Source organism: Triticum urartu, chromosome 1A (genome assembly GCF_056163025.1).
Source record: "Triticum urartu cultivar PI428250 chromosome 1A, HENAU_Tu73, whole genome shotgun sequence".
Taxonomy (NCBI): domain Eukaryota; kingdom Viridiplantae; phylum Streptophyta; class Magnoliopsida; order Poales; family Poaceae; genus Triticum; species Triticum urartu.
Genome location: NC_141873.1, coordinates 551,503,548 through 551,525,560, shown reverse-complemented (window position 1 = coordinate 551,525,560; position 22,013 = coordinate 551,503,548). Strand labels below are relative to the sequence as shown.

At 45.2% G+C, this 22,013-nt stretch overlaps 2 protein-coding genes and 1 pseudogene across 2 annotated transcripts; all 3 read left to right on the top strand.

Moving 5' to 3' along the window:
* The first annotated feature begins 589 nt into the window (after window positions 1-589).
* Window positions 590-3,961, top strand: LOC125538715 (mediator of RNA polymerase II transcription subunit). The gene is made up of 5 exons (XM_048701991.2): window positions 590-960; window positions 1,123-1,233; window positions 2,343-2,410; window positions 2,522-2,615; window positions 3,534-3,961. Exons 1-5 carry the CDS (start codon window positions 694-696, stop codon window positions 3,615-3,617), a joined length of 624 nt encoding a protein of 207 aa, XP_048557948.1. The 5' UTR covers window positions 590-693; the 3' UTR covers window positions 3,618-3,961.
* Window positions 3,962-7,371: 3,410 nt separating this feature from the next.
* Window positions 7,372-9,594, top strand: LOC125538705 (aldehyde oxidase GLOX1 pseudogene; annotated as a pseudogene).
* Window positions 9,595-10,338: 744 nt separating this feature from the next.
* Window positions 10,339-19,219, top strand: LOC147992588 (aldehyde oxidase GLOX1-like). Its single transcript, XM_087539076.1, has 2 exons — window positions 10,339-10,462; window positions 18,615-19,219. The coding sequence occupies exons 1-2, from the start codon at window positions 10,339-10,341 to the stop codon at window positions 19,217-19,219; spliced, it is 729 nt and encodes a 242-aa protein (XP_087395202.1).
* Window positions 19,220-22,013: the final 2,794 nt, after the last annotated feature.

The window sequence follows — 22,013 nt, the reverse complement described above, 5'->3', positions numbered from 1 at the left end:
ATCTTTTGGTTGTCTATAAATACGAGAAATGGGGTAGCTCAATTTGATATTACACATGTTTTTTTTAGGGTTGATGTTACACATATTGGTTGTTGTGAGACTTGTGTGTGGGTAGGTTGTAGCGGTGCATCCATGTTTTTCGTTGTCTGTGGTGTGCTCTTGTGGTGGCGAGCTTCCCCAATGTTAGCCACTTGGTGATGGCTTTTTTAGCTGTTTTCACATCGGAGCCTTGGGCGGCACACAAAGAAAATATGGTTGTATGCAATGGTATGATCCTCCAATCGTCTAAAGTAGTGGAAATTGTACTACTTAAGACTTGGATTTTAATTAGGGGATTGTCTCTGATCTGAACTCCTTTTGACTCTTCTTTCGTTAATGTGGTTTGGGTCACATGGTACCAATCGATTGCATAAACTAGCACATCAAGGCCATGGCACTATATATAGCTATCTTAACATAAATAATGAAATCAAGCTTTCGTTTAGGCAGCCTGGAGTCTCCATTTAATAATTAAGAGGGATCGATACTGGGCGTGCAAGGCGATCTCTCCCTTTCACTTTAAGTGGCCGGCCCTCTCGACACCACCCAGCTTCCCCTTTTCCTCCACCTCCTTTTCCTGCCCCCATTTCTGGGTCGTCTCCTACCTAGGTCTTGTCTGTTGGTAGCTATACCTGGGTACGATCCCATGAGGCCATGAGTGCAAGCAACTTTGGGGACAGCATGGAGTGGGGCAGGGGGAGATCCTCCTCCTCGTCGTCGGGGTCGGGGTCGGGGTCCAGGAGGGGCAAGAGAGCTGCCGCCGTCGACAAGCCGAGGCAGCCGCAGCGGGGCCTCGGCGTCGCGCAGCTTGAGAAGATCAGGTTGGAGGCCGAAATGGCCGCGTACCAGAACCACCCTCCTCTCGTCGGACAGCCACCTCCGTCGTCGTCGATCCACGGAACCGGTAGCTTCAACCTGCAGGTAATTACTCATCGCATGTTCATGCACGAAGTAGCTAGCTTGATGCTTAATTACTTGTGTTATGTCCATTAACCGGGGTGTCTGATCTCGTCAAGACATGTCTATTAGGTGCATAGTTTCTGATTTGGTATGATTTGGGGATTTGATTGGTTGATCGAGCAGGAAGATGCACGGTCGTCGTTGAACTACTCACTGCCGTCTTCGCCATCCTCCTCCTTCCATGCTAACAACACCAACGTTTCATCGACCTACCCGTTCTATCCAAATCTTATGGTATGTGCAATTTTACTCAACTGAGGATTAAGTTCTTCACCAAGTGCATCTAGTACTGTACTATACATGCTAGCAGTTGGTTTCACACTTACCAAAACGTTGCCTGATGTATGTTACCGGTAGGTAGGTTAATTTAGATGGCTCCCTAGATTAAAGATGCATGTTCATTCATTTTGGATAGTTTGGTTGATTACACATAATACAGTGCTTCCTCAATCTTATCACAAAGAGCCATGCTATACATATGATCTTTTCCGCACAATTTTCTTCCGCTACTCATCAGACCGTTCAAATGCTAGTGCAAATTGCGGGCAACCATCCGATTTTGTGTCGTACTTGAATCGTATCGTACGTGCAGTTGTTTTGTATGACAAATGTAAGTGTGGTTTGATCATCGACACAGTCTCGTAGGTGAAATCAATTTATATGGACATATTTCTTTCAGATAAATTTATTTATTCACCACAGAAGTCCAGAGATGAGTAAATGGCTGCTGTTTATTAACATCAATATATGTTATATACCATTGTACCGGACTCAACGAAATCTTCTGGTATATACAATTTTTCTGAACTGGGAGTTAAATTCGTCACCAAGTGTATCAACCAAGTACTTCATATAGATGCTAAGATTCGATTTCATATTAACAGAATATTGCTCGGTTAATCATTGTTATCGCCTTAATCCATGGCTACGTTAATGATTGTCCATTCATTTTTGATAATTTAGTTGACTAAACACAATTTAGTAACAAAAAAATCAGCGATCACCCAACAAGATCGGGAAAAGTTGGACAGAAAATCTATATTAATTATGTAAATTTCCCTTTAATTTTTGTTCTGACGCTTTAAATCGTCCCAGCAATACTTTTCTAGTAGTAGCATGTGCTAGCTGTATCAATAATGCACGATAATATGATACACTATGTTAGAACCTTTTTGTATATGTATACGTGTGAATCCGCAGGGAAGAACAAGAGTATCATTGCAACCAAAGATCAGATTTTATTCTCCCATGCACGTGATAGCCTTATCATCATGCATCCTGCATATCTTATGCCCGGTGTGTGCTGCCTAACCAGACATGCATGTGTATTGTAACATACATAGATGGCCTATAATGGATGGAGATCAGGAGACATGAGATATGGCGAATCCCCAACTACTCCCATCATCAGGTATCTATTAGTACTAGCCTGTGTCCAATGCAAGGTCACGTACGATCTAAACCGCAAATGCCCCAAACAGAATTAATTATATGATTAATCGTTCATCTATTTAACCTTCAGATCAGCGTCGAATTACCATGGAGCAACTACCTATGGTGCAACACATTACCCTCATTCGGGTAGCGACCACACTTTGCCTCTCTTCGAACCTGAGGTCGGTGGGTATACGGAAGTATATTTATACCGTCATGGATAATATATCTAAATGATGCATGCTGCACCAGAATTTACATCGAAAATCATGAAGTATATCTATATTGTCATACCAATATAAAAAGCATGAGTTAGATATATGCATGCATGAGATACTTTTTGTTGCTCCTTACGTAATCTTCAACTAATTTCGTAAATATTCACCTAATTGGTTTTGGACAAATAATATACCATTCTTTACTCAACACAATGTATCTGTAGCCTCTTAAATGTTTTTCCCACTCCTAATTGCCCTCTAAGTTTATTTGGTATACATCAGATTTTTGTGCGTGCTTTGTATGTACTTGTACAGCTTATTTTTCGGGATTGCTTCGCGGGGGGGGGTAATACAATGTGTTCATGCATTTGATTTCAACATGTGTGTGTCATCTACTCCTTGGGATGGAGGGAGTATTTCTTTTGAATAAAGTTTTAAATCTAACATCAATTCTCTGATGGTTGACATATGCGGGCTTAAAGTTTCCTTGTGCGTGTAGTATATGTTTGATTCAATATACAATAGTCTTTCTTGAGATGCAAAATGTCTTAGCCAGTTTCCTTCAACGTCAATAATATTGAAGATAGGTAAGAAAATGCCATAAGAAATTACACTTCTATTTGTCGAAAGTACCACTTGTTTTATGTTCCGGTTATGTTCGTCCAAACATGCTTGCATGAGTGCACGGTTACTGGCATGGTATTAAATAAACCAGTCCCTAGATTTTTTTGCTGCTAAATGTGGTGATGATGTCCTTAAACCCAGTCCAACACATGACCCTTTGTGGAATTTACTCAGATACAATCAAATTTACATTTGCTCACAAACAAGCTGTTAATTGTTGTGAAAATTTATATTGACTCCATTTGTTTCATGGGACAGCTGGACCTAAATCAAATGGCGACAGTAGACTCATCGTCGGCGAGTACGAACCTGGATGATGTGGACCTTGAGCTCAAGCTATGATCCCACCTGGTTAAACATGTGCATGCTCCTTGCATATTAATGGATATGATGCCACACGAAGCGGAGAGCTTTGTCGTGCGGTGTGTTTAATTCTCATGCATATATTGGATTGTGATTGATTTGGTGATGGATGCTGGCTAGCTAGCTAGTTAATTTGTACAGACATAAGCACACTACGGCCATGGGTTTCAGAATATATGGCGCAGAATCACAAGGATATATAGGGCAGCTGGTCTACCTAGGCCACTGATCCCGCTGCCTTTTGCACCTAGCTATTGTTGTATGATGACAAGGTACGTATATTCTGGTGCAGTACTATGGGCGTCGATTGTTCTCGATCTTAATATTGCTGGTGATCTTAATATCGTAATCATGCTAAGGAGCACTCCTGGCTCAAAAAGGTATTTCGTTGTTTGAAAAAAAATTCCCTATGAAATCATGTGGAAATTTGCATGCTGCTAGGAAGCACTTTACATGCATATGCTCCGATGTTCTTATGAATATACCTACGTGGTATCTGATATTATCTTTTTGACCTTTTCTAAGCCCCATGCATCCATGACATGTACACAAAGGAGAACAAATGTACTTCCTCTGTCCGGGTGTATAGGACATTCGCATAGATCTAGGCCATCAATTTGACTAACTAAATATGTGTATATGTTATCAAAAGCATATTATTGGACATATGCGGATGTAGTTTCTAAACATATTCTTTTTGTCACATATAATACATACATATTTAGCTAGCTAAATCATCGACCTAGAATTACGTGTATACCCTATACACCTGGACGGAGGTAGTATATAACACTCATGGGATGGGTGAAGGATGCATAGGTAAGTGTTGTCTCCGGCCATGGCTTTGTTTTGTGCACCTTTGGAAGTTAGATTTGTTTGTAGCTAAGCTCCCAATCATGCTGAGATTGACGCTTTGTGTCTTTTTATGTTTAATTATCAAGTAAATTCCACTCTGTACCATATAAGATTGAGTTTATGACATTTTTTTACCCCATTTACAGAAATTCGTCTGAAATAAGTTATTTCAGCTTGTGTCCCTTTTAAAGTTTTGCCCCATTATGTCTGGCGAGGTTGTCGCATGTAGCGTGTTGAGTCAGATCCGGTGCAGAAAATGAGGCCTACTGTGACTTAGTTAAGCTAGCAGGTCCCTCGACCCGGTCCAACCATAGAATATAAGTTCATTTCACACCGGACCAGACCTACCTTGACATGAGATACGTATTTGGAAGCGGAAGCAACAACGCCGGTTTCGGTTGGTGCTGAAGCAACCCTAAACTACAAGCCGGCATATGGCACTTGCTAATGTGGATGAGGGAAATGAGTTACCTCACTTGCATGCGCGTTCTCCCTCCGAAAATAGTCAATGATTACCCGCTCACAGCGCCTTTTCGCCCGCCATGGGTTCATCGCTGCTCTACAACTCCCATGTGACGAAATGAGGAAGAAGATGAGAGAATATGGCCAATTCGTGTGACCAACTCGGGTTGAACCATGCCCCAAGTGCCATGTGCCACGTCGGATGCTTCTCATGCAAATGTGCCTCTGAACTGGAGTCAATCTCAGCATAGGACCGACGACCGCTAGTGGGGGAAAGATTAAAAAGGGTAAAAAAAACTAGAATAATCTTGCTTAAATAGGATATTTTGGATGAACTTCCAATAAATAGAGTAAAGAATGTCACAAACTGCATAGATGCTCAGATGAATTTTTGAAACAATATGCATCACGTTGGTTTTTTCCTAGAATAGTGCCTCCACGATCTAATGGATAATTCATGCCTGCATAGAGATATCCATCGAAACATGCCTCATCATCTTGTTATGAGCCATGGGATTTTGGAACACTGAAGGTGCATGCATGTACCAATGCACACATTTTTTTGTGGGAAATGCAGCAATGCATGTCAAAAAAGTATCACACACGTTTCTTGAGGTACAAAGTATCACACACTTGTGAATGTCGATATCCCCTAACAGCAAGTACAATAAGTCTTGCTAGGCAGGGCTATAGTGTATATGTTCGATGTTATCAAAATCCTACTTGAGAGAGAGAGAGAGAGAGAGAGAGAGAGAGAGAGAGAGCATGGACCGAGAGAAATTAGCATGGATATACAGCTCCCTCCCAATTCCATGCCTCAGATGCAAGCATTAAATGCTTAAAGTCAGTCTTATAGCTAATCCAACAGCCAGCATATTATATGAGTTTTTTTTTTTCACGAAGGGCTTAGAGGCATGACATCTGCCTATAGCCAACAGCAGGCTCTTTTACTAACCATGTTCAAGAAACTGTATATCACATCAATCTACAAAACTTTGAAAAGAGACAATAATAATCTAATTCCATTGTCGACCGAATGTTATAGTATATATACTAATAGTATACACACAACTTTTTGTGTGTGGGAAAATCCACTAATACTTTGAAAAAGAGGAAATCTAATTCCATTGAATAATGTTATCTCTATAATGTTTCCAATTGAAGATCTGACATATATCATGCATGCATCATGGTTCGTCCTTTTTGTTTTTTGGGTATTTTCATGGATGCCCTTTTCCCTTGACATGATCATTGCACTAGAATATATTATAATTTCTCAAAAATAATATATTATTGTTAGCTGATGATACATAGCATGTACACCATATCGATCCGCCATCGATCTGAATCTTCGATCGCATCAATTATTTGTATGCATGCTGGAAAAGCAAATCCAAATTAACGTACACACAATCTCATTGATGGATCCGTACATTCTGGACGTTGGATGCATCTTTAATGGCAGTGCTAACTTAAACTATGCTAGTCTAGCTAAACATATAATCTTAATTGTTGTCTAATCATCGCATACCCGTGTAGTTTATGTGAACAACTCACACAGTGTAAGTTTGTTTTTCAACATAATTAAGAATGGATAGTTAGAAGGATTGTGATACTTCCATTCAGTAGGGACCAAACCCTAGGTTTAACGATTTGATGCATGTCTCATTAATGTAGTCGAACTCGATCTCATCTAGTTTTCAGCCAGGCGTTGTGTGAATGCATGTGCAGTTGTGGCATGAGTGGGTATGTGTGTGCAACACACATTGTAACCGGTGTTTCTCGAAATAATTTCTTTCCCAACATGAGAGACTGTGGTAGTAATAAGCGAATGAAAAAAGGCAGTTAGGCTCGGATGAACGTACGTATGTACACTGGCAAATTGCAGACCATGGCTTACACAAACAATCTATCTATATTACTAATATAGGGGGTTCTAGTTAAGTTGGGGTTCGGCTATGTTTTAGAATGTACAAATTTAGTTTGCCATGGGGAAAAAAGAAGCAAAGCGCACTTTTTTTCACCTTCTTTATATTCTTTGCTGAAAAAGGTGCAAGTTTACATTATATTTTCATTTGGCGTTTTAATCGGAAATGTCACATACTGCAGCCATGTCACCTTCTTGTTTACTTTTAGCAACTTTGTTTTGAGGGTATTTTTAGCAACTTTCTTGGTTAATGGTTTTTTTAAGACAATCCTGGTTTTTTAGGGGTAAATCTTGGTTAATGAACGGCCCATGAACGGCCCGCTACTTTCAGGTCCCTCAACCAACCACGTCCACTTGAGGCCCGCCCAGCCGCGTCTCGAAAGTCGAAACCGCAGAACAAACACGCACAAAAGCTAATAAGCGGCTATATTTGAACGTGCGCGTCGTCGTTGCACGCTCCCGCACTATTAATGGAGAACGGCCACGCGCGGCGACCCAATTTTAGCTCAGTCAGCCGCACGCGCTTGCCGGCCGGAGCTACCGTCGTCGGCAACGCCACGCGGAGCTATACGCAGGTCCCGTCCCGTCCCAATCAAGGACGAGGAGGTCGGCCGAGCTCATCGGGGAAGGAGGCGACATGGCCCGGTCCTCCTCCCTCCTCCGCGCCGGCGTGCTCGCCATGGCGCTCCTCGCCTCCTTCCTCGGCGTCGAGGCCCTCTTCGACCCGTTCAACATCTTCGGCGGGCGCCCGGAGAGCGATTACCTGGACCCGTTCGGCGGCGGGGCGACCAAGAGCCCGCCCCCGCCCCGCACGGAGCGGGAGGAGACGGGCGCGGCGCAGCCCAACACCATGGGGCTCACGCGCGTGCCGCCCTTGGGCGAGCCCAGCAAGGCGTCCCATGATACCATGACTATCAAAGTTACCGTGCGCGACGACAAGCCCGACGGCGCGTGGACCATCGTCAGCGACAACTCCGGCGTCTCCGCCATGCACCTCGCCATCATGCGCCACGGCCGCGCCATCATGTTCGACACCGCCACCACGGGGCGCTCCCTCATGCGCCTCAGGTTCGACAACTGCCGCGTAGACCCGCGCCGCCACAAGACCGACTGCTGGGCGCACGCCGTCGAGTTCGACTACACCACCGGCGCCGTCCGGCCCCTCAAGATCCTCACCGACACCTGGTGCTCCGCCGGGGGGTTCGACGCGGACGGCAACCTCGTGCAGTCCGGGGGCTACTTCGAGGGCGACAGGACTGTCCGCTACCTCTCGCCCTGCCACACCTGTGACTGGAAGGAGCACCCATATAGCCTGTTCGAAGGGCGGTGGTACGCCACCCAGCAGGTGCTCCCCGATGGCCGCTTCGCCATCTTCGGCGGCCGCCGCGCATTCTCCTTCGAGCACCTGCCCAAGCCCGGGATGTTCAACCACCAGTCCGTGCCGCTCGCGTTGCTCCGGGACACCACCGACGACGTGGAGAACAACCTCTACCCTTTCGTCAACCTCCTTCCCGACGGCAACCTCTTCATCTTCGCCAACGACCGCGGCATCATCTTCGACCACCGCTCCGAGATCGTCATCCGCGACATCCCGCCGCTCCCCGGCGGAGCCCGCAACTACCCGGCGTCCGCCATGTCGGCCATGCTCCCGCTCGACCTCCGCGGGAGGCAGCTCCACGGAGGCCCCGAACTGGAGCCGGAGGTCATCATCTGCGGCGGCGCCAACAAGACGGCGTTCAAGGTCGGCGAGATCGGCCAGTACGGACCGGCGCTCAAGGACTGCGGCCGCATCAACCTCGTCAAACAGGAAGCGCAGTGGGCCACGGAGGAAATGCCCGTGCAACGCGTCATGGGCGACATGCTCATCCTCCCCAACGGCGAGCTGCTCCTGCTCAACGGCGCCGCCAAGGGGTGCGGGGGGTGGGGCTTCGCGCGCCAGCCCGTGCGCTCGCCGCTGCTCTACTCGCCGTCGGCGCCGCAGGGGTCCCGCTTCCGGCCGCTCACGCCGTCCACCATCTCGCGCGTCTATCACTCCACGGCCGCCGTGCTCCCCGACGCCACCGTGCTCGTGGCCGGCGGAAACACCAACTCGGGCTACAACTTCAGCGGCGTCGACTTCCCCACCGAGGTGCGCGTCGAGCGCTTCACCCCGCCCTACCTCGACGGGAGGAGGCACGTCGCCAACCGCCCCGCCATCGACCCCCACTCGCTGCCCAGGGAGGGGATGCGCTACGGGGCCAAGTACACCTTCAGGTTCCGCACCCCGCTCGACCCCGTCGTGGAGGCCGACGTCATGGTCACCATGTACGCGCCGCCCTTCACCACGCACGGCTACTCCATGAACCAACGCCTCCTCATCCTCTCCGTCACCTCCTTCATCGCCGACCCCCAGGGCTACGCCATCACCGTCGACGCGCCCGGCAAGCCCGAGCTCGCGCCCCCTGCCTACTACCTCATCTACGTCCTCGCCAAGGACGTGCCCAGCGTCGCCGTATGGGTCAAGATACAGTGACCCCGCGCATTGCGCATTCTGCGTGCGTCCGCCCTATTGATTAGATGCATGCATGGTTATTATTAATTCATTTCAATCCTTGTAAGTACATAATAATAGCAGGCGCGGATTTAAATTCTACTCCCGTAGCACCGAGATATCTAATTAATGGCCCTACTTATGCTCACACTAGTAATTCATGTTTTTAAAGTTTCCTAAGGCAAAGTTTTTTTTCCGACCCATCCCAGCCGCATCCGCGCATCTCACGATCTTCCCGACCCCCACGTCCCTCATTGAGGCAACACGGGGGGAACCCTAGAACTCCGCCGCCGGCCGCCCCCCGTCCCTTCCCTCCTCCTCGCCGCCGCCGATGGCCGCTGCCGGGCAAAGCCCTGGCAGCGCCGGTGGCGGCGGGGTCTCTCCTCGGCGCGGCCCCCCTCCTTCTAGCCATGGCTTGGCGCTCTTCGTCGGGTGAAGCTTGGCGGCATGGAGCAGCGAAGTTCCGGCGGCGGCTCGACGTGGTGGCTGTGGTGGTGGCGCGACCCCGTCCGGTGGTGCTGCCTGTGGCAGCGGCGGCCGGTGCCACAGGCTCCGTCCTATTCGGCTCGTCCCGGATCTGAATCTGGCCGGTCGGGATTCGATCGCTGCTACCTTCAGGCGTGGTGACGCCGGGTCTCCATGGCCGCTGGGCACAATGGTGGTGCAGGCGGCTGGTGGCGCCGCAGCGACTCGCTCCCGGCCGTGGATGGCTAGCGGCGGGTTGGTGGTGCTGGCTGGCGGCGCCCGGAGCGCGGATCAGGGGATCTCGGCCCGGATCTGGTGCGTCTTCGGCGCTCACCGGCATCCTTGGGATGCTCACGACAGGGAGTGCGGCGGTTATCTCTGGATCCTTGCGTGGAGCGTAGCAGCATGGAGGGTGTAGGTGGTGCACCGGCATGGGCGGTGGCGGCGGTGCGAGCGCAGCCATGGCGGCGGCGGCGCTGCGAGGCCTTGCCAGGAAGGGTCTTGGCGGGCAGCGAGCGTTCGGTTGCTGCCGTGTGAGGCGTGCGGAGATGCCTCGGCGGTGTGGGTGCCGGTGTGTGGTCGGAGGTGCGGGTCAGATCCATTCTGGCAGCAGTCCCCTGGCGCGGGTGAAGGCCATCGTGGCGGAACTGGCTTTGCACCGCTCGGTCGTTGCTACGGCTCCTAGTCGATGTTGAAGGTGATGGCTTTAGGCTTGTTCCCTCGGCAGTGAGGGGGGCTTCGATGGTAAGTTTTTGCGCTGACGGTGGTGCGAGGCATCTGATCGGGACTAGCCGGGATCTTGGAGACGTGGAGATGTGCAGCGCTACAGATGAAAATCCTGTTCGGTTGTGGCCGGACCAGCGTTGACGGCACCTGCGGGTGTCATTCACCTTCCTGGAGGCTTCGCCGAGTGCAACGCCGTCTTCCTCGCGACCTCGTATTGGCAGCTATCTCCGGGGCGAAAGCCTTGATCCATAGGATCGGCACGATGGCAACGTCTTTGAGATTGTTACTCTGTTGGGAGCATTGTGCTGGGAGACTCGAGGTCCCATGATGCGTTCCTCCAGTGTTCATCGCTGCCCGGATCTTTCTCCTCCGGCGCCATGTACGGTCATCGCTGGCTAATCCAAGGAAGCTGGAGTCCCCGTTCTTCTGAGGTCTTCAGTGTCAGACGAGACGCGGCGAGGGGCTCGATGTTGGGTAGGCTTTTTGTGTCGTAGTTGTGTTGTTGTGTTTGGTTGTCCTTGTACGAACCGGGTGTGGGGTTGGTCGCCTTCATTGTTCGCAGCGAGTGGTTGAAAGTGCAACTATTCCTGGATGGTTTTGGTAATTACTAACAACATGCTATTTCAAGATGATCATTTCAGAAAGTTCAAGGACTGGCATGGCATGGATTAGGAATGTGGACCCCTCAAAATGCTAAGGACACATGTTGGCTCAAGCTCAAGACTCTACATTTTTATTTTAGTGATCCAAGATCACATTGAGTCCATAGGAAAAGCCAATACTATTAAAAGGGGATGAGGTGTTGCTTATTCGCTTGCTTGCTCAAAATGCTTAGTGATATGCTCTAAAATCCCTCAACCACTTTCTCATATCCACATATGTCCCAAACCAAAAGTCAAACTCGGCCCTACCGATTTGATCTATCCGGCGCCACCGAGTTCACTTGACATAGCCACTGCCAGAAACCCTAGTCACTTCGGTCTCACCGATAGGGATCTCAGTCTCACCGAGATGGGATTGCAAACTCTCTGTTTCCCTTCGTAACATTTTGGTCCAACCAAGATGAGCGATCGGTCCCATCGAGTTCGCAATGCAAACTCTATGTTTCCCTTTCGTAACATTTCGGTCTCACCGAAATGAGCGATCCGGTCCCACCGAGTTTGCCTAACCAACTATCTGGTTAGCTTATTACCAAAATTGGTTCCATCGAGTTTGTGTAATCGGTATCACCGAGATTACGTTATGCCCTAACCCTAATGAAATTGGTCCTACCGTGTTGACATGTCGGTCTCACCAAAAAGCCTAATGTTCACATTTTGAACTAAATCGGTCTGACCGAGTTTCATGATTCGGTCCCATCGAGTTTGGAGATTTGTGTGTAACGGTTAGATTTCGTGTGGAGGCTATATACCCCTCCATCCTTTCTTCATTAGTAAGGAGAGCCATCAGACTGTGCCTACACTTCCAGCATTCATTTTCTTAGAGAGAACCACCTACTCATGTGTTGAGACCAAGATATTCCATTCCAACCATATGAATCTTGATCTCTAGTCTTCCCCAAGTTGCTTTCCACTCAAATCATCTTTCCACCAAATCCAAATCCGTGAGAGAGAATTGAGTGTTGGGGAGACTATCATTTGAAGCACAAGAGCAAGGAGTTCATTATCAACACACCATCTATTACCTTTTGGAGAGTGGTGTCTCCTAGATTGGTTAGGTGTCACTTGGGAGCCTTCGACAAGATTGTGGAGTTGAACCAAGGAGTTTGTACGGGCAAGGAGATCGCCTACTTCATGAAGATCTACCCTAGTGAGGCAAGGCCTTCGTGGGCCATGGCCATGGTGGGATAGATAAGGTTGCTTCTTTATGGACGCTTTGTGGGTGGAGCCCTCCGTGGACTTGTGCAACCGTTACCCTTCGTGGGTTGAAGTCTCCATTAACGTGGATGTACGATAGCACCACCTATCGGAACCACGCCAAAAATCTCCGTGTCTACATTGCGTTTGCTCCCTCAAACTCCTCCCTTTACCTTCATATGCAATGTTTTACATTCCGCTGCTATACTCTTAGACATGCATGTGTAGGTTGATTGCTTGACTTGTCCTAAGTTGCTAAAATCTGTCAAGACTTAAAATTGGGAAAATGCTAGATTTTTATTTGGTCAATTAGTCTAATCACCCCCCTCTAGACATACTTTCGATCCTACAATTGGTATCAGAGCTTTGGTCTCCATTTGCCTTCATTTCCATAGCTTTTGGTGATCATAGCCTTGGTTTCACAACCTATGAGAGTATGGCGTCTAGCGAGGGAAATTACCACCGTAGAGTTCCTTACTTTGATGGTACTAATTTTGCTAGTTGGAAGCATAAGATGAAAATGCATATTCTTGGACATAACCCCGCCGTTTGGGCTATTGTGTGTATTGGCTTGCAAGGTGAATTCTTTGATGGGAGAGAACCGAACCGTGAAGCTAGCGCGGAAGAGTTGAAGATGCTGCAATACAATGCTCAAGCTTGCGATATCCTCTTCAACGGATTATGCCCCGAAGGATTCAACAAAATCAGCCGTCTTGTGAATGCAAAGGAAATTTGGGATACTTTGATTGATATGCACGAGGGTACTGATTCCGTCAAGGAATCCAAATTGGATGTGCTTCAAAGTCAACTTGACAAGTTCAAAATGAAGGATGGTGAAGGTGTCGCTGAAATGCACTCTAGGCTTGCTCTCATCACAAATGAGATTGTCGGCTTAGGAAGTGAGGAAATGACCGATAGATTCATCATCAAGAAGATCCTAAGAGCCTTGGATGAAAAATATGATACCGTGTGCACATTGATCCAAATGATGCCCAACTACAAAGATCTTAAGCCAACGAAAGTCACTGGAAGAATTGTTACTCATGAGATGTCACTCAAGGATAAGGAAGAGCTTCACAACAAGTCTAGTGGTGATTACAAAGCCTCATGTGATGCTTCTACATCATCAAGTGAGAAACAAACCTTTAATGAAGAATTGAGCCTAATGGTGAAGAACTTCAGCAACTTCTACAAGAGTAGAAGCAAGGAAAGAAGTTCCAAGTCAAGGTCCTACAATGACAAAAGATCTTCGAGTCGTGAATGTAATTGCTACAATTGTGGAAGACCCGGACACTACTCCAATGAGTGTATGGCTCCCTACAAACGAAGAGAAGATTCACCCAAAAGGAGAAGTAGAAGAGAAGAATCACCACCAAGAGAAAGAAGGAGTAAAGATGATCGTTATAAGCGAAGAACATCATGGAGAAGCAAGGATTCGGAAAGGAATGACAAGTCATCAATGAGCTACACAAAACAAAGATATCAAGCTCATGTTGGTGAATGGGTATCCGGCTCCGACTCCGACAATCACTCCGAGAGAAGTTATCACTCCGACTCCGAATATACTCAAGATGAAGGTGTTGCCGGTCTAGCACTTGTGTCAACCAACTCCTACGACATATTTGACTCACCAAATGAAGGAATTGGAAGGTGCTTCATGGCTAAAGTCCCAAAGGTATCACACCCCGAGTATGTTGATTTCAATAGTGATGAAGACGATTTGCTAGGTGGTGATGATTTACTTGTTGAAAACTCTAGTGATGAAAACTATGATGAAATTGCTATTAATCATGCTAATCAAGATAAAACGAATGATGATGATGATAAGGAGATTGAGCGTATAACTAAAGAACTAAACACTCTTAAGTTAGCTCATGAAACTACCTTGGAAAATCATCGAGAGCTTTTAAAGACTCATGAGAAGATACGCTTTGAAAAACTCAACCTTGAGTAAGAGCATGGGTTCTTAAAAGCAATCAATGATGATCTTCGCAAGAAAAGTTCTTCTTACATTGCCAAGCGTTTACTCTTGTCTACTTATATGCCACAAATAAAATCTAGCAACAAGAGTAAGAAAGATTCTTCTTCTAGTAGTAACAATAATCATGTCAAATCCAATATTGTTGCATCTAGTAGTTCTCTTGATTCCACTAATGAGTCTCTTAGCCAAGTTACACTTGAGCAAGAAAATAGCTTATTGAAGGGAATTATAGAGAAAGGTGTCTACAAGAGCCTTGACGGGAGTAAGCAATTTCAGGAAATTGTACGCAAGCAAGGAAGGCACCGGAAGAATCAAGGTATTGGTTTTGAATGAAAGTTCAATGCCAATGGAGTTGAGTGGGATTAAGATCAATACCCCAAGACGAAGTTGTTCCTCAACAAGAGAAGTATGATCCTACTTCTTTCTGATACGTCTCCAACGTATCTATAATTTTTTATTGTTCCATACTATTATATTATCTGTTTTGGATGTTAATGGGCTTTATTTTACACTTTTATATTATTATTGGGACTAACCTATTAACCCAAGGCCCAGTGCAAATTGTTGTTTTTTTGCCTATTTCAGTGTTTCGCAGAAAAGGAATATCAAACGGAGTCCAAACGGAATGAAACCTTCGGGAGCGTGATTTTTGGAACAAACATGATCCAGAGGACTTGGAGTGGGCGTCAAGAAACGAACGAGGTGTCCACGAGGCAGGGGGCGCGCCAGATGTCTACTACGCAACCTTCTTCTTGTAGACGTTGTTGGGCCTCCAAGTGCAGAGGTTTGTAGGACAGTAGGAAATTTTCCTCAAGTGGATGACCTAAGGTTTATCAATCCGTGGGAGGCGTAGGATGAAGATGGTCTCTCTCAAGCAACCCTGCAACCAAATAACAAAGTGTCTTTTGTGTCCCCAACACACCCAATACAATGGTAAATTGTATAGATGCACTAGTTCGGCGAAGAGATGGTGATACAAGTGCAATATGGATGGTAGATATAGGTTTTTGTAATCTGAAAATATAAAAACAGCAAGGTAACTAATGATAAAAGTGAGCGAAAATGGTATTGCAATGCTAGGAAACAAGGCCTAGGGTTCATACTTTCACTAGTGCAAGTTCTCTCAACAATAATAACATAATTGGATCATATAACTATCCCTCAACATGCAACAAAGAGTCACTCCAAAGTCACTATTAGTGGAGAACAAACGAAGAGATTATTGTAGGGTACGAAACCACCTCAGAGTTATCATTTCTGATCGATCTATTCAAGAGTCCGTAGTAAAATAACATGAAGCTATTCTTTCCGTTCGATCTATCATAGAGTTCGTACTAGAATAACACCTTAAGATACAAATCAACCAAAACCCTAATGTCACCTAGATACTCCAATGTCACCTCAAGTATCCGTGGGTATGATTATATTATATGCATTACACAATCTCATATTCATCTATTCAACCAACACAAAGAACTTCAAAGAGTGCCCCAAAGTTTCTACCGGAGAGTCAAGACAAAAATGTGTGCGAACCCCTATGCATAAGTTCACGGAACTCGCAAGTTCATCACCAAAACATACATCAAGTGGATCACGTGATATCCCATTGTCACCACAGATAAGCACATGCAAGACATACATCAAGTGTTCTCAAATCCTTAAAGACTCAATTCGATAAGATAACTTCAAAGGGAAAACTCAATCCATGAAAAGAGAGTACAGGGGGAGAAACATCATAAGATCCAACTATAATAGCAAAGTTCGCGATACATCAAGATCGTACCACCTCAAGAACACGAGAGAGAGAGAGAGAGATCAAACACATAGCTACTAGTACATACCCTCAGCCCCGAGGGTGAACTACTCTCTCCTCGTCATGGAGAGCGCCGGGATGATGAAGATGGCCACCGGAGAGGGATTACCCCCTCCGGCAGGGTGCCGGAACGGGTCTAGATTGGTTTTCGGTGGCTACGGAGGCTTCTAGCGGCGGAACTCCCGATCTATTATGTTCCTCGATGTTTTTAGGGTATATGGACATATATAGGCGAAAGAAGTCGGTCAGGGGAGCCACGAGGGGCCCAGGAGGGTGGGGGCGCGCCCAGGAGGGTAGGGCGCGCCTCCCTGCCTCGTGGCTTCCTCGAAGCTTCCCTGACGTCTACTCCAAGTCTCTTGGATTGCTGCCGTTTCAAAAATAACTCTCTCGAAGGTTTCATTCTGTTTGGACTCCGTTTGACATTCCTTTTCTTCGAAACACTAAAATAGGCAAGAAAACAACAATTTGGGCTGGGCCTCCGGTTAATAGGTTAGTCCCAAAAATAATATATAAGTGTTTAGTAAAGCCCATAAACATCCAAAACATATAATATAATAGTATGAATACTTCATAAATTATAGATACGTTGGAGACGTATCAGCATCCCCAAGCTTAATTACTGCTCGTCCTCGAGTAGGTAAATGATAAAAGAAAGAATTTATGAAGTGTGAATGCTAGCAGGTGCACAAGTTTGATCAATGGTAATTTCAATCACCTTTTCTAGCATCATTATATATCACAACAGTAGCTCAACTCATAGGACTTCTCATGATCAAGTAACAAGCTATTCACATGTTAAAGTATAAATCATAAACTTTCTTGAAAACTAACAAAACATGTTATTAGTCATCAAACAATTACAATTCATCTTATTTTCAGGAAGGGTCTATGTCAGAGTTTTGATTCAGCAAACTTGACATACTCAACTATCATTTAGTCTTTCACAATTGCTAACGCTCACGTGATATTTATGGGTTCAATGTTTTAATCAGACACAGAGAAAGATATGGGCTTATAGATTCGCCTCCCAACCTTTTACCTCAAGGGTAATGTCAACAATAATAGTTCATGATGCCTTACATCCAGTTGGATATATATATATATCAGGATCTTTCCAACACAATGTGCTTGCCAAAGGATAAAATGTAAAAAGGAAATGTGAAGATCACCATGACTCTTGCATAAGGTATAAGACAAGAATAAAAGATAGGCCCTTCACAAAGGGAAGCAGATGTTGCCATGCGCTTTTATAGTTGGATGCACAAAATCTTAATGCGAAAGAACGTCATTTTATATTGCCACTTGTGATAGGGACCTTTATTATGCAGTTCATCGCTTTTATTGCTTCCACATCACAAGATCGTATAAATCTTATTTTCTCCACACTAATAGATCATACATATTTAGAGAGCAATTTTTATTGCATGCACCGATGACAACTTGCTTGAAGGATCTTACTCAATCCATAGGTAGGTATGGTGGACTCTCATGGCAATACTGGTTTAAGGGATGTTTGGAAGCACAAGTAGTATCTCTACTTGGTGCAAAGAATTTGGCTAGCATGAGGGGGAAAGGCAAGCTCAGCATGTTGAATGATCCATGACAATATACTTTATTTCAGATATAAGAAAACATAACCCATTACGTTGTCTTCCTTGTCCAACATCAACCTATTAACATGTCATATTTTAATGAGTGCTCACAATTACAAAAGATGTCCAAGATAGTATATTTATATGTGAAATCTCTCTTCCCTCAATATTCTTTCATGAATCGTCCAAGTGACCAATACAATGTTTGCTAACCTTCAATAAATTTACCACCTCTACTTCTTATATGTGAAGTCATTACTCCCCATGGGATAAGCATATGAAACATATATAATTTCAGATTTGTTATATTCAATTCATTCAACCATTGACTCATAGGATATATGTGAATCACGTGAATGAATAACAAACTACTCCGAAAGATATAAGTGAAGATCAATGAGTAGTTAAATAATTATTTAGCTATGTGAAGACTCTTCCATTTAATAATTTCAGATCATGATAATTTATTCAAACAACAAGCAAAACAAAATAAAATGACATCTAAGAATAGCAAACATCATGTGAAGAAGCAAAAACTTAGGATCAACCGATACTAATCGATAGTTGTTGAAGAAGAAAGGTGGGATGCCAACCGGGACATCCCCAAGCTTAGACGCTTGAGACTTCTTGAAATATTATCTTGGGATTCCTTAGGCATCCTCAAGCTTAGGCTCTCGCCACTCCTTATTCCGTAGTCCATCGAATCTTTACCCAAAACTTGAAAACTTCACAACACAAAACTTAACAGAAAACTCGTGAGCTCCATTAGTAAAAAGAAAACAACTCGTCGTCGTGCGCCAGCCCGTGCGCTCCCCGCTGCTCTACTCGCCGTCGGCGCCGCAGGGGTCCCGCTTCCGGCCGCTCATGCCGTCCACCATCTCGCGCGTCTACCACTCCACCGCCGCCGTGCTCCCCGACGCCACCGTGCTCGTGGCCGGCGGAAACACCAACTCGGGCTACAACTTCAGCGGCGTCGACTTCCCCACCGAGGTGCGCGTCGAGCGCTTCACCCCGCCCTACCTCGACGGGAGGAGACACGTCGCCAACCGCCCCGGCATCGACCCCCACTCGCTGCCCAGGGAGGGGATGCACTACGAGGCCAAGTACACCTTCAGGTTCCGCACCCCGCTCGACCCCGTCGTGGAGGCCGACGTCATGGTCACCTTGTACGCGCCGCCCTTCACCACGCACGGCTACTCCATGAACCAGTGCCTCCTCATCCTCTCCCTCACCTCCTTCATCGCCGACCCCCAGGGCTACGCCATCACCGTCGACGCGCCCGGCAAGCCCGAGCTCGCGCCCCCCGCCTACTACCTCGTCTACGTCCTCGCCAAGGACGTGCCCAGCGTCGCCGTATGGGTCAAGATACAGTGACCTCGCGCATTGCGCATTCTGCGTGCGTCCGCCCTATTAGATGCATGCTTATTATTAATTCATTTCAATCCTTGTAAGTAGTACATAATAATAGCAGGCGCAGATTTAAATTCTAGTATTGTAGCACCGAGATACCTAATTAATGGCCTTACTTATGCTCACACTAATTGATGTTTTTAAAGTTTCCTAAGGCTGGTCATAGTGGAGAGTAACATGCATACATACCTTTATAGTGGGTAGTATCATATGTGTGGTAATATAGATGTGTTTATTTATTACTTTGGAGACTCATTTTGCATCGGGAAGCGCTATGTGATGGTAACATATTAAGTTACTCTATTTGCCTATCTCCTCATTAACTACTTGTCACCTCACCATTTTGGTCCTGGTTGGTGATGGACTAAAGGTCAGTCTTCTATCCGGGTTCTAGCAACCAACCGAGACTAAACAAATATATATATAGGAAAATGGTTGTGTACTCCTGGGAGTATGTACTCCCGCTCCTCATATATCATATAGATAAATCTTTTATACCTTTTATTATTTTTAATATACTTCTTTAGTAATTATTAGATACCCCAAAATGAGTTTCATGAAAAAATTCATGTGAGTCTATGTATTTTTAAATATTTACGTATATACTGATGTGTTTGTATGTGAAAAGGTATATTACAAAAAGTACGTCGCAGATGATATTTTTTGAACTAAACTCATATTGAGGTATCTTAGAATATTTAATAAAGTATATTGAGAATAATAAAGAGGTATAATTAATGTGTATATGAGGTATATTGAGACTGGAAGTACATACTCGACTGTGGCAGCGGTAGGAACTACACCAACAATCCTCCGCCAAGCCGATTTGCCAGATCTGGGGCAACTTCCCCAACAAGCAGTCTAGCAGTGATGGTGACCGCGCCTGCGGCAACTTCTCAGGATATTTCCCTGTCAATGAATTAGTCTCACCTTTCTGTTGCTGGGAAGCCATAGGCAAATCATGTGCATTGGTGGTTTTGGTAGATTGTTTCCTTCTTTCATGGTGCCCCAAATTTACGAGCGAGCAATTGCAACAGGATGGCGGCGGCATTAGCGAGTGAGTTTTTGTGACTACAGTGGTGCACGTGTGCGGTCGAACGGATTGTTTTGCCCTCTTCCAACTTGGTTTCAATATCCTACCAAATATTTTGTTTCAATCTCCTACATGTCGTGTCTTGTTGTTAATTCTTTACTGATTTGTGGATTATTTTTAGGGTTTGCTGTTGGTGCTGAATTGAATTGGGGAAGATTTGCCGCTACCCCATATGCCACTGATTCCAATCGAAAAGCTGCTAAATCTGACTGTTGTTTTCTACCCATGCTCCAATTTTTTCATTAGTCGTAAGATTTAGTACATGAGGTTCTTTTGTACACACATATGATTCAGTTTCCGGTAAATTTGTTTGATGCTAGGAACCAAATGCCCTGTTTAGTTTAAGATATGATATCCCTATTCTGAAATCACAGTTTGCGTACCTAGCTAATTTTAACTTAATTGATATAAATGTTAGGAAGGACCGATGGTTTCTGCATATTAGAGATTTGTCGCCTGACTGATAATATGCCATAACGGGATTAGGAAGCCCAAAGAAATTCTTCGAGTTATCTTCTGAAAATGAAGCAGGAATAGCATTTGTGAGGATGAATGATGAGGTAAAATACAACTTCGGGCATCCGTTCATAAATCACAAGCCAAGTCTTGCACGGTAATACACAACCCTCGGTTCCATTATTTTCCTTATGCCAACAACTGTTTTTCTACACATAATGATTTCAGCTGCTTGATGGAAGAAATTAACATACAGTGATGCAAACAACGGACACTATGATCCACACAGCGAGTCATTTCTTCTTTCCCTAAAAAACAAATATCATTTCTTCAATCTGGAATATGTGATGTTAAATTGAGCACTTGAAATGTGCCCTGGATTCATACATTTGCATGGCCACCAATGTGCAGTTTAAGTTCAATATTATGCCACCACAGCGGGACACAGATCTATCTGTGTAGTTTCACTTAGAATTGTAGATTCTCTATACTGGAGTTCAAATGTTAAATCCAGTATTTTATGTCATTAGTGTACTTCACGCGTCAGCTCATAATTTTTCACCCATAGTCGATCATTTAAATATTTTCCGTATCTATATTCTACTTTACGGGTCTGCAAAGATTTGTAAAATCTCATGCGGGCTGTTCAAAATTTTATATTTTTACCCTGGTATTCAAAATTATATATTTCTACCCTGGTATTCAAAATATAGTAGTCCATGCTACAAATTGAGGCGCTCAATTCAAATCTTGATTGATAATTATACCTTTATTTCTTTCATAAATACTTATATTGTCGTTTTGATGAGCGGGCGCGGCAACACGCGCCTTGATGTTCTAGTATCTCTATTATTAAAGGGCAATCTGTGTGTTACTTGGTACCAGCCTCCCATCACCGATGGAACGATCTCATCCCCGGGGAACGTATCTCGTGCACCAAGGCAATTGATGCTACCGGTGCACCGGACCCCGTTGCACACTTAAAAATGTTCAAAATAATCCGGAAAAAATTTAGTGTATCGACACAACATCAATGTATGTCGTCACAAAAATTCAAATCCAAATTCAAAACAATGCTCAAGATACAAAAATGACAAATTTGACGTCAACGTGCTAATGGGCCAAAATTGGAGCCCAACTTGTGTTGTGTACTATTCAGTGTCAAATTTGTTATTTTTGTATCTCGAGCAATGTTTTGAATATTGATTT

Bases quoted from the DNA above. Each gene is read 5' to 3' on its own strand.
- LOC125538715 (XM_048701991.2), top strand. From the start codon at position 694: ATGAGTGCAAGCAACTTTGGGGACAGCATGGAGTGGGGCAGGGGGAGA. The intron at 961-1,122 runs GTAATTACTCAT...TTGATCGAGCAG, and splicing joins CCGGTAGCTTCAACCTGCAG to GAAGATGCACGGTCGTCGTT. The intron at 2,616-3,533 runs GTCGGTGGGTAT...TTCATGGGACAG, and splicing joins TGCCTCTCTTCGAACCTGAG to CTGGACCTAAATCAAATGGC.
- LOC147992588 (XM_087539076.1), top strand. From the start codon at position 10,339: ATGGCGGCGGCGGCGCTGCGAGGCCTTGCCAGGAAGGGTCTTGGCGGG. The intron at 10,463-18,614 runs GTGCGGGTCAGA...GAGCTCCATTAG, and splicing joins GTGCCGGTGTGTGGTCGGAG to TAAAAAGAAAACAACTCGTC.